Here is an 18,357-nt window from a genome sequence, read left to right as displayed (position 1 = left end):
CCTCTCGGCGCCTCCCCCAGGTGCCCGCCCCCGCCAAACGGGATCAGCTAACGCTGGCGAGCTTTTCCGGCTCGACCGCCCCGCGGTGATTTACGCTGCTCCCGAGTAAACGGTTTCCCCCCCGGGGGGCGTCCAAAAGCCACAAGCTGCCCTCGAGCTGCCTCTGGCCACTCTCGGCCATGGCGGTGGCCGAGCTGTACACGCAGGTACGCAGGGTCGGCCCCACTGGGGCGGGGGGAAGCCCGGCTGGGTCCGGCGCTAGTGCTGACTGTACCTGGCGCCCGGGCCACACCTGCGCACCTGGCGCACTCGCCGCGGGGAGGGGCTGGCGGGACCGCCTAGGGGGCCGCGGAGGGCGCGCGGGGGTCTGGGGGCACCCGGCAGCGTAGCCCCACGAGGGCACCGGCGTGATCCAGTGTCTGCCCGCGGGGAAGGCGCACTCGGGGGACTTGGCACCCCCTGGGGACAAGATGACCGCGTGGGAAGGCTGCCCGGTGCCAGGGGCCGCAAGTCCATCTCCGCCTCCCGCGACCGGCGCCCCTTTGGCCCCTTTTCCCACTCCACGAGTGAAATCATAGTTGTTCCCGGGCACGTGAACACCTCAGATGCGAGCGAAAACGAGCATCTATAATTTTTCTCACCCACCTGGGAGTCCCTTGAACAACTCTGCAAGAAGCCTGGGACCGCAATATTCAGTCCGTCAGGGTCCTCACAATGCCTGCGCGTGCCTTTCGGCTCATCCCATGCCCGAAGCTGCCTGGACGTGTGGCCCACCCGGTGTCACTGATAGCGGCTGTTAAGCGCTCCGGGAGCCCAGGTGTCCAGGTGTGCAGTCACCGGCTTTTTGCCTAACATTTATAAGGAGCTTTGCCGTTTATAAAGCACCTTTCTCAGACATCCTGACTCTGAGAAACCCTCTGGACCATTTCTCCCCCACTGTCTGGAACGGAAACCTCCTCTTCGGAGAGGCTGAGGGCCTCACCTCTGACCAGGGAAGGGCATGTTTCTCCACCGAGTGGGGTCTGGAACCCACTGAGATGTGCTTGGTTCATCATTTGGATAAAGAGTGTCCAAGTGTTGGCCCCTTTAACAAAGTCTATTTCAATAGCCACAGTGCCTGTGCTCCCACACCCCAGTGGGGAAATCTGGTCTCCTAGACATTCACATGGGTGAGACTAGACTCCATTAATGTCTCCTGATGTATGCCCTGGTTTCATATTTTAAAAGGCCCTTGTCCTATAGATATAAAAGATTTTGCTGTAGATACAAAAGAAGTTTCAATGATTTAAGCAAGCCTTTCTTCTACTTTGCCTAATTACTAACAGTACAAAGACAAATCCACCAAGCCATATTTTTCCCTTCATTTCCATTAACTGGCAAGATTAAGCGCCATCAGGTATCAAACCATGCTGAAGTCTTCAACTTACTGGACGTGAAAGAAAATTCTTGAATGAAACGACTCTTAGGAGATGCTTTGGAGGACAAAGAAAATTGTTGATGATCAATTTATATGGAAGAGCAGTTTTCCCTGAATACACAGATGTCAACATCCCTATTATCAAATGCCTCATACCTCAAATATGAAGTGCCACCAGGCAGCATGGTGAAGAGCTGAGATGGGAGAGTTCTAAAGGGACAAGCGTGGGTGGAGCCTGGGGGGCCACCCTGGACCTTGTGTCCAGGCAGATTCTCTCTGCCTCCCTGCCAAGTAGCCAGCTGGTCAGCCTCCACTTTGACAGTCCCAAAGGTGGGGAGCTCCCTGGTTTGTGAAATTGCCTGTTTGGATTTTAGAGACCTTGCTTTGTAAAGCAGTTCTTTCCTAAACTGAGACAAAACCGTCTCCCCTGCTTCCTAACTGTCCCCCATCCCACCCCCGCAATCTAACAGATTATCCTTGAAGCACTCACAGATCTAACAGACCCGCCTAACTCAAAATCTGACTGGGGAGCCCTTGGCCACATTTAGCCCCCAGGATACTCTCTCTCTCTCTGCATTATCTTGGCTACTGCAATGATTTAAAACAATCTGAAACCCATTTCTGCAACCAGAGGCAAAACTAATCCTGCAGCAGCTCAATGATGAGCTGCTCATCCTGGGATCCCTCTGGGGCAGCCAGCTCCTGGGTGACAGCTGCCCCCACCCTGTGATTTCCAGCCTCCCCCACCACATCCACTTCACAGGCTGTAAGCTGTCTGCCCCCACCCCAACTCCTTAACCCCCCCACCCCATCTAGTATCTGATCTTTGCTCCTGCAGTAGCCCTGAAGATTAGCATATTATCCTCTCCCCAGTAAAACCTTTATTTAGCACTTTCTGTATACAAAGCATTATGCTTGGGGAGGGTTAGAATTTTTTTTTTTTTTTTTTAAGTGATAGCCTCTCCAGTTTTCTGACTAGTGGCAGGACTGAAATAGAAATGCACACCATCTTAATAGGAGGTAGAATGTGACAAATGTCACAAGATAGACACAGAAAACTTTAGGGTTTCAGAGCTAGAAGAGAATACTTCTAATTAAAGGAAATAAACTCAGGAGAAGGAGGGAGAGAATTCTTGACAGAAGGACCAACACAAGCAAAGGCAAAAAAAGAAAGGAAAAGTCAAGAAATTCGGTTTGCTGAGGCCTGGAGGGCCTGGAGGAGCAGGGGGGGAGATAGAGCTGAGAAGGGGAGGGTCCTGCAGCAGCAGACAGGCCAGGTAGGGCTTTCCCCACGGGTGAGGAGCACTATTGTAGCGCGAAAACCAGGAACGAGGCTGCAGGCCTCCAGGAACGTTCTGCGAAGTTAGAACAGGCTGAGACTAAGGATCCGCAGTTTCAGGAAGCAGATTTTATTAGCTCCTGCGCAGGAGGGCCCAACTAAGTCACCTCAAAAGTCTGAGCCCCGAACAAAAGGCAACCTTAGCTTTTATAGACTTTTTGACATGTTAAAGACAAGGTACACAATTTGGCTGATTTAACTTGAGAATGGCCCAGGGCTGAACCGTTGAGGGGCCCCAACCCAGAAATGTCTTCTTTTGCCTACCTGTGTCTTTACCAGTTCCTGAAGGATAGGGGAGGGGTTTCTATACCAAGAAATGTACCTTATCTCACTTGCCTGCAAGGAGAGGGGGTTTGGGGATTTTCCACAGAGAGCATAGCTAAACCAGAAAGAGGGCAAGGCCTGCCTGCTACATTATTCAAGGTTTAAGTGCGGGATGGCAGGACCCAAGTCAGTGTTTTAGGAAGTTGGAAATGCCTGCAGTGCCCACAATGGCTTGGGAGAAAAGAGGCAGAAGCAGGGAGCTGACTTCTTGGTCTTCCCACCTGTCTGGGGAGGAATGAGGGCTGATGGAGGTGAGGCCACAAAGAGAGACTGGGCTGGGGAATGTGTGGGTGAAGGACGAGCCAGGATGGCATCGAGGTTTGCGTCTGGATGACTGAGGGCAAGGTGGTGCTGTGCAGGACTGGGAGGAGGACAGATGTCTTGGGAAAGCTGTGAGACAAGTTCCGTACCTGCAGAGGCAGAAGTGGTGAGGGGGTTTCTGGGTGGAGATCTCCTGGGTGGCTAGAGGTGCGGAAGTCGCAATCGCTGTGGGTGGTGTGCTGGGCTGGGGCCAGGGGTCTCCTTGGAGCCAAGACAGTGAAGCATTTGCCAAGGGAGACATGAGGTGGAGTGAGAAGAGGGCTGAGAATTGGGGGACATATTTGTTCAGGGAAGGACAGGAAAAAGAGGAGCCTGAGATGGAGCCAATACTGAGGCAAAGGAGACAGGAGGGGTGGCAGGTGTCAGAGCAACAGGAAGAGAGGTTCTAGGAAGGACGAGCCTCCTGGGAGACGGCCTGGTGAGAATAGTTGCCGGTCAACGTGCAAAATGATCCATCTCTTTTCAGAAGTGTTTTGGCAATATACCTTAGAAATGCTTAGCGTGTTTGACCAGCAGTTCTGTTCCTTGCGCTCTCCCTGAGGGAAATCATCTGGCCATTGCCTACTTGAATCCTTCAGGAAGCTGCTGCTGCGTTCAGACTCACCGGGACTAGCCAGGGGTGCTGCATCTCTGCATCATCTCCCCGCTCCTACCTTGGCTCACACTCTGCAGACTCCAAACTCCTTGTAGGTCCCTCCACCTGAAACGTCTGTCTTCTTTGCTCACTAGCACTTGCACGTCCCAAATTCAACTTTTGCAGTGCCTCTTCTGAGAAGTCTGTGCAGCAAGTCCCTTTTCGTGTTCATCTCCATCCAGGCACCATTCACCCGGACTTTTGGCAGCTCATTAACTCTGTCTCCCCCACTTGATCAAGAGCTTCTAGAGAAAGGGAGGAGTAGGGGCCTCAATAAATGCTTGATGTGTGTTTAATGTATGAATGAATTTTTCTGCTTATAGAAAAAGCCTTGGGCATGAAAATGATTGATACTGATAAATGGTTATTTTTATCTCATAGTCTTTGAGCACTTCTTATGTGCCAGATGTCACTTTAAAAATATGAGTGTTTTCTTTCCTTTAACCCTAATAAACAAGCCTGTATACTAGACGTCATTATCCCAATTTAATAAATGACTCAGGTTAAGTAAACTGTTTAAGGTCACACAGGGGTGATGGAGACAGGATAAAAGCCTAATCTCTTCATGCCTCCCACAGCTCCACCTTTATCATCCTCCTCCTGGCAGCGGGATGTGACCTTTCCGCCCCCATGCAGAGGGCTCATGAGAAATTCATCCACTTCCTAGCTGCCTCGCCCAGCACCTGCTGATTCGTCGGAGTATTCCTTATGTACCAAAATAGAACCAACCCCAGTGTCCAACAAGAGGGGTACAATTAAGGAAATTACAGAAAGACTCACATGGTAGCATAGTACAAAGCCATTAGAGATGCTACTTATGAAGAGTTCAACAAGGAAAAATACTTATATGAAAAAATAAGGGCATAAAAAGTATATATACTATATGCTGTGTAATCATGACATATAAAATAAGAAACAGCAGAAAAAAGACTATGTTTGTAAATAAATAAAGACGGGGCTCTCAGGTGTCCCATTAACTGCAGAGAAGACAAGGGGGGTGAAGGCTGAGAAAGGGTGATTACGCTGGGTTACTAACAGGTCCCAGGGGCTGCTTCCCTTGTAGAAGGGGAAGTCCTGAGCATGGCCATGGGCTGAAGAGCAGGAACCAGGGAAGGGTTGAAATCTGAAGATGCAAGAAAGGCACAAGGCAAGGGTTATCCTCGGAAAGGAGAGGGGTACCTGGGACCTGTTGGCAAGAGTTGAAGATGTGGAGATATTTGGAGAAGAACAAGGAAGCCAAGGGGATTTGACAACTGCTGTAGTGAAAGTGTGTCAGGCTTAGAGCTTGAGAATAGTGACAGTTCTGCCAATCCTACTCTCACAACGACCTCCAGACCTTTCTCCATCCTGGCCGACTTCCTCTGAATCACTTTCAACGCCCTGATGCCCACGTTAGTGGGATCTGGTCTGCTCAGCCACAAGGGGGAAACTGTGAGGATCCAGCCTCCTGTGGGTCTCTCTCAGTGCAGCATAGCGTGATTTTGGTGCTTTTGTTATTGTTATTTTGGGTGCACAGTCCGGGAATCAAAACCAGGTCTCCTGCATGGAAGGCGAGCATTCTACCACTGAACCACCCCTGCGCCTCTTTGTTAGTTAGCACATGCTCTGCCCCTGGAAGGTGCCTTACATGGTGGCTGGGGGTGAAGTCCTGGCTCTGCCCTACGAATTGGGTGGCTCTTTCTGAGTTTCCAGGCCTGTAAAATGGATTTTAAAGTAGTGTTTACCAGCTTGGAGGCGCTGTAAGGATTAAATAATCTATGTAAAACCGTTAGCATATAATGCTTAATCAAGATTAGTTGTTTTTGATGTTGATGCTACTATAATTCACTTGGTTTTTGGAACCTAAATACTGGAACTTACATTTTCACCTGTTAAGTTTTCTATCTTGTTCTTTAGGGCACAACATTTTTGCTACTCGTCAAAACCTTTTTGAATCTTGATTCTGCCTTTAGCTAATTAATCTTTCCATCTGTGTATTTGGTGTCCATGCATTCTGTTTTTTTTATCTAAGATATTGGTGGAAATGCTGAATGGAGGGGGAGGCAATAGAGTTCTGAGGCATGCCTCTACAGACCCTTCTTAAGGATGCTTTTGCTCATTAATTAGGACTCGGCCAGAGATTTAATAATTTTTTATCCTTCAACCATCCATTTCTCTCACTTGTGCATGAAGAATTCACAAGACATCTTCCCAGAAACTCTGCCAAAACTCACATGTGCAAAGTCGAACTCTGCCAAAACTCTCATGTGCAAGGTCAAGAGAAGTATCTTGATTTGTCAGTTGAAGGTCCTGTCTAAAGGAGGGTCAAATTGCAGGTTAATGATTTTTTCCATTTGGGTGTTCTAAGCAACTTTTTGACTTCTGTGCATCATTAACAACTCTGGAAAATTAGATTTACTCAGTATATTATTTTAGGAAGTTCAAAATAAGAAATAAAAAATGGAGGGGGAGACAAATACTAAAATACCGAGTTTCAGTCTTAAATGGTTTATATGAACTACTGGGAATTTGAAATTTCATTCAACATTTGTTTTTGGAGTGCTACCTCCAGGAAGTAGGGTTCCGGGGACCCAAAGACAATGATCTGGAAGCTCACTGCCATTTGGGGAGAATGGAAGTAATTTGGAAGCCTGGGGAAGGGGCAAAGAGGACTCTAAAGGAAAGTATCCACCCCTGCCGGGGGTGAGGGGAGGGTGGCGGGGAAAGGGTCACAGATAAGGAGAGCCTAGAACTGACTCTGACTGCTCAGAGCAATTTGCTTCCTGATGGTGAAAGGACTGGTGGACCTGGGGATGGAGGGAACAAAAAAATGCAAAGGCACAGAGGCAAAGATGAGTTTGTTGTGTTCCAGAAACTATTAGTGGTTTGGGGTGGCAGCAGGGAGGGGGAGAATTGAAAAGGCAGTGAGGCCTGAAGAGAAAAATTGGCTAGGATGATGGTTCCCCAGGCTGGGCTGTGTCTGGCAAGATCACTAGGACATATTTTAAAGCTTTCATCTGGCCAGGCCCCAGCCGCAGGAACTCTGGTCCAGTCTGGGCGAGGGAATCTGCGTGTCTGAAGGAACCCGGCGATGAGCCTGGGTTAAGAAGCACTTGGCAAACTGTTTGTTGCTCCACTTGTGAGATGATTGGGATGGGGCCTGACTTATGGACAGGGAGCAGACAGGTGCGGTCTGTTGAAGGTGCAGGCTTTCCAGCACTTGGTGATCATTGAGGCTGGAGAAAAGAAGTGGGGCGCTGGTTTATCCCAGGTCTCTTACCTGGGGGGCGAGAGAACCAAGGAGGAAGAGTGGGTTGGGGATAGGTGTAATGATTAGTTGAGTTTGCAATTTGGACACGTCTTTCGTGGAGTGATGTGGGCTGGAGGTCTCAGAAGCTGGCAGTGGTGGAGGCTGTGGGGATGGGGGAGGCTGTTCAGAAGCAGCATGTCAGGTGGCCAGGCCCGGACCTTGGGAGGAGCAGGAAGAGCAGGAGAGACTCGGGAGAGGCCTGTGGGGAGGGCGTACGGAGGAGGAGAGGGAGAATGGAGTCATCTATCTGCTCTGACTGGCTTAGGGTGTAGAGACTCCCTTCCAGTCCACAGCGCAGCTCCAGGAAGGAAAACTCGTTCCGTTCCACGTTCCCTGTAACTTCTTCAAGAAGACTCCCTCAAAAAAGCGAGAGGATACTGCTGTAACCTCGCCGGTGCCTGTGGGATGGGGGGCGTGGGGCGTGTTCTTGAGACCCTATCATTGCCTAAGGGTCAGGGCCCCAAAGCCTTTGCCTCTCGCCGGAGCTTCTCCTGGGCCACCTAAAGCCTGCCTTCCCTCCCGGCCAGCACCCCCGGGAAGGGCGCGGGAAGAGCCGTCCCCCCGCCTTGGCCCTGCTCCCACCCCCCACCCCCCCACCCACCCCCCCACCCTGGTTCCTGCTGCCCAGGCAGGAAAACCTCCAGGGGAGGTCAGGTGGGAGCCAGTCACGGTGTTTGCACGGACCACGTTTATTTGTCTAAATGCTCTGCGAACTTAGCTCTTCCTTGGGTTTGAAAGGTTGCCTTGTGGGAAGAAGAATTTGATGACGGAGGGGAGGAAAGGAATGGGTGTAACTTAATGTGCAACTGAGTAAACTCTCCTGGTGTTGACTTACCAGGCGGGTCTCAGCGCCTGCTCCCAGCGGCCGCCGGCGCTTCCCTGTCGGGCTCCGGGACCCAGCGGGGTGTGGGGGGCGGCCCGGGGCCCATGGTTATGTTTGTCCTGATACTGCCTACCATTTTCTACTACTTTTAGCTGAAACGAACCAAGGAAACAAATCCAGGCCGGTTTCTCTGAGAGCATTTGAACCTTCAGGCAGATGGTTGCAGTCGCGAGTCAAGGATTACTTTCAGGGACAGACTCATTGAATGAACAAGCCGTTCAAACTGGGGGTCAAGCGCCCCCGGCGCCACTCGGGTCCAGGTCCTCTGGCACTCTGTGCGGTGGTCAGAAGGTTATTACCCTCTCTGGGCTTCAGTTTGAAGAGGATGGATTGCCTTAGTGCCGTTCACATTACTTCTCAGAGCCCGAGGGTCTCCCCTGGGATCTCGCCTCCAGCCCCCACCTACCTCTCGGTCACTGCGCACCTCCGCTTTGCCGGTTTCCCACAGGGGCCGCCGCCCAAGCGGACAGACAGCTTGGAGGAGACAGTCTCCAAGGACCTTTTCAACCCTAAAATTCTACAGCGGCGGTTCTTTTTTTTTTTTTTTTCCTTTGATGAGTAAAATTAACTCTATTTTATTGAGAAGTGAAATTAACTTTTTGCTTTCCAGAGTATTTAAAAATAAAGGTCAAGACAGGGCAGGTAGAGGTGGTTCAGAGTTCCCACCTGCCATGCCGGAGACCCAGGTTCGATACCTGGTTCCTGCCCATGCCAGAAAAAAAAAAAAAAAAAAAGGTAAAGACAAAGAAATTATACAAAGAGAATTGAAACACATTTTATAAGCATTTTAATTGAGAATGAGTTTCCCAGAAGTTAGATTGTACATCACACAATGGAGTAAAAGATTGAGGAAACTCCTCAGATAATTGTTCTAAAGCCCTATTTAAAAACATTTTTTTTTTAATTTTGAAATATATATACACAAGTGCAATAAATTTCAAGCACATCACAACAATTAGTTGTAGAACAGATTTCAGAGTTTGGTGTGGGTTACAGTCCCATAATTTTAGATTTGTCCTTCTAGCTACTCCAAGACACTGGAGGCTAAAAGAAACATTGATATAATGATTCAGCAGTCATACTCATTTGTTAAGTTCCATCTTGTCTGTTATAACTCCTCCTCCTCCTTTGATCCTTCTCCCAATCTTTAAGGATATTTGAGTTATACCCATTCTAACTTTTTCATGTTGGAAAGGACTGTTGATAATGTGGGATATCAGGATGGACTAGCTGATATTCTGGAGAGGCTGGCCCCTCTGCGTTTCAGGACTTATCTGGTCCAGGGACCCATCTGGAGGTCGTAGGTTTCTGGAAAGTAATCATAGTGCATGGAACCTTTGTAGAATCAGAGTCCTAGGTGCTCCTTAGGATTTGCAGGAATGGTTTTGGTTGGGGGTTGGCAAACCCTGGTAAATAGCAATATCTAGCTGAAGCTTGCATAAGGGTAGCCTCCAAAGTAGCCTCTCGACTCTATTTGAACTCTCTTAGCCACTGATACCTTATTTGTTACATTTCTTTTCCCCCTTTTGGTGAGGATGGCATGGTCGATCCTAAGGTGCCAGGGCCGGGCTCATCCCTGGGAGTCCTCTCCCATGCTGCCATGGAGACGTCCACCCCTGGATGTCGTGTCCCACGTGGGAGGGAGGGCAATGATTTCACTTGTACAGTTGGGCTTAGAGCGAGAGAGGTGTGGCCGGTTCTTGATATTTTGGGGTATGCCATTAATGATTTGAGGTTTTTATAAAGTTAACGATAAATATTTTCATCAGCAGAGCTGGGGTAGGGAACACATAGCCCCTGGCAGCAGGGACGTGGGTGTGCCTGTCAGAGGCCCACCTGTGCAGGGCGTGGAGGTGAGGCTCCCGCGAACTGGGTGTGCATACCTAGCTCTGTATTACTCTCTGCCAAGTCATCCTTCCATCCTTTCTCTCTGTGTCAAAACTTATCCGTTCCATGTCACATTTCTGCAGGCTTTGCTCACCCAGCTGTCCAGAAGTAAAGCATGTCAGAGAACTTATTTCTTCTTAGGGTAGTCAAGATTGATATCTAACCAATGACAGTTACTTTTTTTTTTTATTATGTAAGGCATTTTCTATTAAAAGTTATGTTCCTCATCTAGCATTTTTCTGGTCTAGTGCTTGTACCCTAAACTTTGCGTTCTATTCATTTTTTTTTTCCTCTAACACCTTATTACGAAAATTCTAAGCAGAAAGCAAAGCTGAAAGAATTTTATAGTGAGCACCAATCCAACAATCTAGAGCCTAGATCCTAGCATGAAAGCATGTATCTCTCCATCCATCTATCCCTCCATTCAGCTGTCAATCTGTCCTAGTTTTTAAAGCATTTGAGAGTAAATTACAGACATCAATGCATGTGCTTCTAAATACTTTAGTGTCCATAGCTGCAAAGTTCCATATTTCTTTGTTTTTTATGTATAAATTTTAGAACCAATGAACGCTTAAGTCCTGTCAAAATATAAAATGTTTCCATCACCCAGAAAGTTCCTGTGTGCCCCTTCTCACTCACTGCCTGTCCTGTTCATCCCCACAATCAACTATTCTGAGGTTTTTTTCTTATGTTAGTTTATCCTGGCCTCACCCTTCATCTGAAGGCACTTACACAGTGTGTACATATGCAAAAGGCTCCTCTGAGTCAGCATGCTGCTTCCGAGGTTCATCCAGGCTCTGGTGTTTATCGGTAGATCATTCCTTTTTTTTTTTTTTCAATCTGTCCACATAAGTTGTATTAGGAAATGCAGTAGTCAAAATATAAATTTTGTACCAAATAAATATTTTTTGCTTTAGTCTCACACATAAGATAAAGTTTTAAAATATTAATTACCATCTATTTTTAACACCCTGCAGTATTGACTGAAGATGATTCCTTTTTACTTCTAAGTAATATTCCATGGTAAGAATGTGCCGCAGTTTTGCTTTTTTAATTCATTGTCATATTGACAGACACTTAGTCTGTTTCTACTTTTTTGGCCACTGTGAATGAAGTTGCAGTCATGTGCATATATATTTTGATGTTTGCCTGTAAGAAGTCATACATATTGTTTATTCTGATTACAAAAGTAATGTATGTAAATTAGAGAAAATATATAATACTATGATGAAGAAAGTTGAAATGTCATCATTTTATTGCCCAGAGTTTGTTTTGTAACTGGAAACTCCTGACGGTACAGTCCCTAACCCAAAGGAGCATTTCCCATGGTCAGAAGATACCAGCAGACACTGCCTAGGGCTCAGCTGCTGGCACGGAGCCAGGTCCTTATTTGGCTATGAAGAAACAGAGGTTCACAAAATCTGTTTGTCTCCAGAGCCTAGGATGGTGCCGGATGCAAATTCAGTACTCAGGGACAGTCCATTTGGAAGGATGGCAGGCACAGAAATAAATGTTCAGCTTCCCCTCTTAAAGGCACAAAGGTTCCCTATTGCAGCAAGAGTTCCCTTTACAACAAGAAAGTTCATCTGTCACGATGAGGGGCAATGCCAAAGAACCAGCCAGTCCCCTGGCCCGTGAGTGTGCGCAAGTGGAAAGGGGACGTCCCTGCGGGCCACTGTCGGAACAGCCCTGGAGCGGGTACCCCTCCCAGCTCTGCGTCTGGGGAACTTGGCTGCCTTGGGGCTGGTTTGCTCTAGGAAAGGAAGGTTAGACTCTGGGTGTCCTCTCGGGCGAGGGCCAGAGCTGGGGTCCTGGGCTTTTGGAGCATGACCTTTCCCGGGTGCTGCTTAATGTCTCCTTGTTAGTGTCTCCCAATTCTTGTTCTTGTCCGTCTGGCTGTGTTCGAGCACGTTGGGGTCTCCCTAGGGTTCCCCCTGATAGAAACCACCAGCACATGAGAGGAGAGAAGCAAATAGCATATACACGTGAAGCTCTGAGTCAAAGGAAGACCAGGAGGCTCAGAGAGGCCTTTCCTTCTGGGTAACCCAGCCCCATGCCTGACACATGCATATTAGATGCCAAGTGTTTGTTGAATGAATGACTGAATGGTTACAGGAGAATGTGAGTATGCGGCCTCTGGTGGGAGAGCGAGAGTGGTCAGTGCATGAGGAAGCAGCACATGCAGAGAAGAGAGAGGAACAGATCATAGGACCCTGTGAGGAAGTGCAGTCTAAGAAATGACGGTCACCTCGCCTTTATTTTTAGCAGCATTCAGGAGCTGCTGGTCTGGAGAGCGAGCCTCCTGCTTCCTGTCTGGGAGTGTGAATATCAGAGCGGATCTTACCACCGGCCTGTGGGGAATGGGCCAGCAAAGTCTTGGCTTCTGCATGTCCCGTGGTGGGAGTCCTTGGCTGCTCACCAGCATGCGGCTGCTCTAACAGGGCTTCTGCAGCATTTTACAAAGTCCTTTCAAGTACATAGTCTAAACTTCCAAGAAGCAGGTGGTGGTGTACCCATTTTATGAATGAGAAAAATGAGGTACAAGAGAATAAGTGTCTAGTCCAGCGCCCCGGAGCCAAATCCCTCTGCTCCAAGTCTTGTAGACAGCACTCAGGTCTGATCACCAAGGACCCACAGATTTCCTTTCTGCCCTCAGGCTCTCTGTTTTTGGGCTGTATCTATGAGGATTTGGGGATGCCGTTACCTGTAAATGTGATGGAGCAGCTAGGCCTGGTGTGCTGCAGATGCTTTAAAGATTGCTTCATAAGCAAAGATTAGGTAAAAATATCCCTAGGTAAGGAATTAACCCAGCGGACAGCAAAAACCCTTCCTGTGTCTAATCATCTAGTGTCTGTGTTTTTGTTTTTAAAGTGCTGAAATTAAGTCTGTCTTATTCTGTTGGTCAGTACAACAGGGTTTGGATTCCTGATCCAGAAGAGGTTTGGAAGTCTGCTGAAATCACCAAGGACTACAGAGTTGGGGACAAAGTCCTGCGACTGCTGCTGGAGGATGGAACGGTGAGCGTCTATGCTGCTGGTCGCTGCACTGACGGGTACAGGGGCGACTGGGAGGGGCAGGTGGTCCCTGTGGGAGCAGCCCAGGGGTGCATAGGGGGGCGCCACACCCTCCCCTAAAGGCCAGCCCCTGCAGTGGATCCACCGATGGGCTTGTCTCATCCTGCCCCAGCCCCGCCCTAGCCCTGCCCTGCAGAGAAGGCATGCAGTGCCCCACAGGACCCCCTCACTGTGGTGAGAAAGGGAGGACCAGCTGCAAAGAGAGCTCTGTGCCCCCAGGCTGAGTTTCAGGCCATTGTTTGGAGAATGCCAAGAACTGGTCGGCTGTTTTGGTCTCCTGAGGCTTAGCAGAGAGACTGGGCATTGACTAGAAACTTGGAGGAAAGTAGTTTGAGCTTAATGCAAAAGCTGATAGAGAAAAGCATTGAGATGGGAAAAGGAAGAGAATAGAAGAAAGAGATAGAATATGGGAAAGGAGAGGAAGAGGAGGAGAAGGGAGAATGGAGGGAGGGAAAGTCACTCTCCAGATGTGCAGAAAACATGTAAGAGTGGGGGCCTCCCGGAGCACGTGTGAGGGCCGATGAGGGAAGTTACAGGGAGACGGGGCAGGATGACAGATCTTCGCGTCCCCATGAGGGACCTCGGTCGGTGCTGGGACACGAGGGGGATACAGAGGGTGAGCTCACACAGTTGTTCCCATGATGGATACGTCATGAGTCGTCTCTCTCAAAGGCTGCCCGTGGCTTTTGCTGACCCAGCATTTGGAGGTTTTGCATGTGCTTTAGTAATCTGTCATGAAAGCCATAGAGGACTCCCACCTGATCCACAGCCACGGTGACTGTGTTGTTTAGAGTCCAGTGTCTGGGAGCAGAGCTGGGCAGAGGGTTTGTGCTCCATCTGATGCCGGAGGTGGTTTGGGGAATCTGGTATGAACATTAAAATGCTGGCATTTCTACGGTACGTGAGTGATCTCTGTAGAGGATGGGGCACAGTATTTTCTATTAGATTGTCCTGGATTTCCTGAGATCTTGGGAAGGGACACAAGCAGAGTGGCTAAGGGCAGGCACATCCTCTAGAATCAGACTGTCTGGATTCAAATCTTGGCCCGGCCGCCCCCTAAGCCTGTGACACTGGTACCCTGGGAGTCCTCACGTGAACGGCAGTTAGTGACAGCACCAACACCGTGGGTGGCTGAAGGTCAGATGAAATGGTCCACGTGCACGGGAACCAGAGCCAGAGAGACAGCGGGAGAATGATGCTGCGGGACCCTTTCCCATCAGTAACTCCTTGTAGCATTTATTGAGCACCTCCTGGGTACAACCAAGGTTCTGATCAGACAGTTTTTCCTGGAGAAAAAAATCTCAAGACCGCAGCTGCAAGGCAGTTTGCTGCACAAGTAGTATCAGCAGGGCTTCAGGTGGCTGCTACCCAGGGGAGGAGGGGGAGAGGCAGGCAGCCCGGCTCTCTCCAACATAACCCTTAGTCTGTGCCATAAAGGACAAAGCCTGCTTTATGCAGGAAAATGTCATTTCTACCTCCAACTGTCAGTATGATGTTCTTCGCATGTTCTCCCCTTCCTCCAAAAATTGTCCTCTCTTTGTCTGTGTGTGTATGTGCCAATCTCTCTCTTACACACACACATACACACACACACACACACAGTGACTGAACTGGAAATGGGATCGCTGAGTCAAAACATAAAATCTGACAGAGACAGTGTAAGAGACGAGAGCGATACATCTGCAAGTTAAGGAACACCAAGAATTGCCAGCAGACCAGCAGGAGCTAGAAGAGGCAAGGAAAGACTCTCCCCTACAGGCTTCCAAGGGAACACGGCCCTGTCAACACCTCAATTTCAGACTCTGGTCTTCAGAACTACAAGATGCTAAATTTCTGTTGTTTCCAAGCTGCCAAGTTTGCGGTACTTCTGTTACTGCGGCTCCAGGAATCTGAGGCATGTGCCTGTCCAGCCTCATCTGGACTGCCCGGAGCCGACTGCACCCTCCTACTGATAGCAGGGCCAGGAGCGCGTGGCCCAGGTCGAGGAGAAGGTGCCATTGCTCGGCCCCAGCGGGCACAGCCAAGGATGAGGGCTTGCCGCAATGGAGGCCAGCAGATCAAGTCCAGGAACTGCTGCTGGAACCATTAGGACGGAAAAGCTGTTTCCCCCGGAATTGCTATCCTGAGAGGAGTAAGGTAGCAGCTGCCTGCAGCTATTTTTATTCTTCATGGGAACTTGAAAATGAAATCAACACAGAGAAGAGAGCCATGCGTTGGAAAAATGAAAGAGAGACTGAAGAGTTTAATTGGGACCTCAGAACGAACCATATCTGAAGCTTGATAGACATAGACATTTTTTTCAGTTTTTTAATAAATAATACACGCTTTTCTTTTTTTTTTTTTCTTCCGCCAGTTTTGTTTGAATTCCTGATACTTGTGATATAACTCTTGAACAAATGTACCCTTTCTCTTCCTTATCTTCCAACTCTCCCCTCCCTCTGATCTGGGGTCTCAGTTTACGAACAGACTCAAGCCACTTCAAATCCTCCATGCACAAAGGCAGATTTAAATACACATAAGTGTACACATAAATATTACATGCACATATGTATACTCAAACCCTCCTAAGAATAAAAACCCTCTTCAGCCTGACCAAGCCCCCTCCTACAGCCTCTGTCCCCATCACGTACCCCTTTCCTCCACTTCTCCGCCTCTCACTTGCCCCTCAGCCTTGTTTGTCTTGCTTCCACCCACTCCCCACATCCCTGCCCCTGCCCTCCAGCAGCCTCCCACTTGCTGCACCCCCCCGGAGCCTCACCCATTAGCACTTAGGCAGCCCCCCTTGCCAGTCTCACCACGTCCTCCACGTGCCTCCTGTGACGTGGGGGCCAGGGGTCACTGTCCTGCCCTCCCCCTCCCTTGTTGTTCGGTGCCCGGCCTCCCTGGCAGTCTCGTGCATGGCCCCCTGTAAGGAGCTCCCCGTCCGAGCACTCGCCAGACCTCGCGCCTGCACCCAGGGCCTGGCCTTCCAGCCACCCTGGGGTGTGTCCCGCAGGCAGCCTGAACTGCACCTCCCACATGCACCCTTCCTGCTGGCCAGCACCCCATCTCCTCCCCCAACCACTGAAAACCAAAAGACAGAAAATCTCAGATGTGGAAAATGAAAATTATGTATATGAAACCAAGTTTTTTTATTTTATTCTCAAAATTAAGGTGTGTAGGTTGAGAATACTTTGAGCTCCGGGGAGGCTCACAAATACCGTTGCATGCGTAATGGCAGAGCAGGCAGCTGCTGTGAGGACTCACATCCAGTTGTCCTGGATTGCCTTAAGCTGCTTTCCTAAGGCACGACAGACAGACAGACAGACAGACAAAATCCCCTCAGCGTTGGCAGGAGGCATCATGATGGTGAAAGAGCACTGACTTCAGAGCCAGTCAGGCTTATATTAACTGGGTGACCTTAGCAGCACTTACCTTTGCGGGACCTGTCTCATTACCTGGACACGGAGCCAGGGATGCCTTCCTTGGAGGGCAGCTTTAAGGAGTAACTGAAACAATCAGCCTGTGCAGTTGGCTTGGGGTGTGCACAGAGGACGCTGTGTGGAGCTGTTCCAGGACCATGGACCAAATGGAAGCCACCAGGATTCCAGGAAGGCAGCCAGGGGGAAGGTGGGAGGAAATCACATTCACTGTGCTGCCTTGCCCAAGGCGTGTTACCTGTAGGCCTTCATTTCTCCACGTCATGAAATGAGGGTGGAGGAAGTTAAAACCGGTGGTAATATGGTCCCTTGGAAGCTCTTAACGCTCTGGTGTTTTGAGAGCTCAGTTGTGCTTGGGGTCGAAGCACAGGCCTGCTGGTGCTCACCTTCATTCTGGGCAAGTGCTTATATATTTGGAATGCCGGCTTACATCTACAGAGGGGAGACCAGCCTGGGAAGATTACTCAGCCTGGAGCTGAGGATGCTAGAGGCAGCTGCCCTACCTGGCCTAGGGACGCCTGCAGGAGGAGTTGGCCACTCTGGGGTCCTCTCCTAGGGGGACCCCTGCCCATATAGCCCACCACTAAGTGCAGAGATTTGCAGTCTTAGGGCTGCAGGGGACCTTAGGTCATCGGGTCACTAGCAGCAGGGTCCTACTTTCAAATGCAAACTTTCATGGAATCTAAATGCTAATAAACTACGTAAAAGTCAAGCCCCTGGGGTAGAATTGCAGGTGGGGTGCCGGGATCCTACCCCCGCGGCTTCCCTGACACCCTCATTTTGGCCCCTGGAGCTCTAAGGGCCTCTAATCTGGTCCAGTTCCTTTTCTCACAGTCAGAAAAGTGAGGTCCAGAGAGTGTGTGCCCCTCCCCAGCGCCCACCCTGGCCCCCATTCCAGCATGCTCTTCACTACTCCAAGGTTCTTTTCTTGTTAATGTACATAAGTTTTTCAGAGTGTCAGAGATGACTCTGGTGGGGAAAGAGAGTGGGCAATAGGACAAAGGCGGGGGCTCAGCAGATACACCGAAATATTTTCCCTACTCTAACTCCCTCTTTGTCCACAGGAGCTAGATTATTCCGTTGACTCGGAGTCTCTGCCACCACTTCGGAACCCCGACATCCTTGTAGGAGAGAACGACCTCACGGCTCTCAGTTATCTCCACGAGCCTGCGGTGCTCCACAATCTCAGAGTCCGCTTTGCAGAATCCAAGCTCATTTACACCTACAGCGGTAAGCAAGGCAGGTCTGGGAGGTCAGGAGTGAGGCGGAAGCCCAAGTCTTGCTATCTAGAGCATCGAGAGAATTATGTTCATGTTAGAAATGCTGATGTATGCCAAAATGTGCAATTACATTGACATATTAGCCCAAATATCTATCCGAAAGGTGAACATTTGACAGTCATGGAATATGTGATAAGAAGAAGGGTCTAAGTGGGCAGAATCGTCAACCAGAACTAAGATGGTACTGTCATGAAAAAATACATGTGGATAAAGCTTGTGTTTGCATTTCTCATTGGATTTGATAAATACGTACTTATTTGGGGCAATGCTATTATCATAATTAGTGCCCCGAGCATTGCCAAGCCTCCTGCTGTAGTCTATTGGGCACCCTACACCTCAGCTCACCCAACCCTTGCAGGAGCCAGAGGTGCAGCCCCCGCAGGGAACGGAGCTCCTGAACACGGAGCAAACTGCCCGAAGTCCCACGGGAAGTCTACTAAGTAGCGGAGCTGGGGTTGCCCCCCAAAACCTGCAGAAACAGGTGACAGTG

The 18,357-nt window shown here is 49.4% G+C and overlaps 1 protein-coding gene across 1 annotated transcript in view; it reads left to right on the top strand.

The window, feature by feature from the left end:
* Positions 1-34: 34 nt before the first annotated feature.
* Positions 35-18,357, top strand: part of MYO5C (myosin VC) — a 123,764-nt gene continuing 105,441 nt past the window's right edge. The window contains exons 1-3 of the mRNA XM_077127917.1: positions 35-206; positions 13,001-13,111; positions 17,652-17,817. Coding sequence (XP_076984032.1) covers positions 180-206; positions 13,001-13,111; positions 17,652-17,817 — 304 coding nt within the window. The 5' untranslated portion in view covers positions 35-179. The remainder of the gene's footprint in view (positions 207-13,000; positions 13,112-17,651; positions 17,818-18,357) is intronic.

Source organism: Tamandua tetradactyla, chromosome 14 (genome assembly GCF_023851605.1).
Source record: "Tamandua tetradactyla isolate mTamTet1 chromosome 14, mTamTet1.pri, whole genome shotgun sequence".
Classification (NCBI taxonomy): domain Eukaryota; kingdom Metazoa; phylum Chordata; class Mammalia; order Pilosa; family Myrmecophagidae; genus Tamandua; species Tamandua tetradactyla.
The sequence above is the reverse complement of the archived record's forward strand: the minus strand, read 5'-3'. Positions and strand labels throughout refer to the sequence as shown.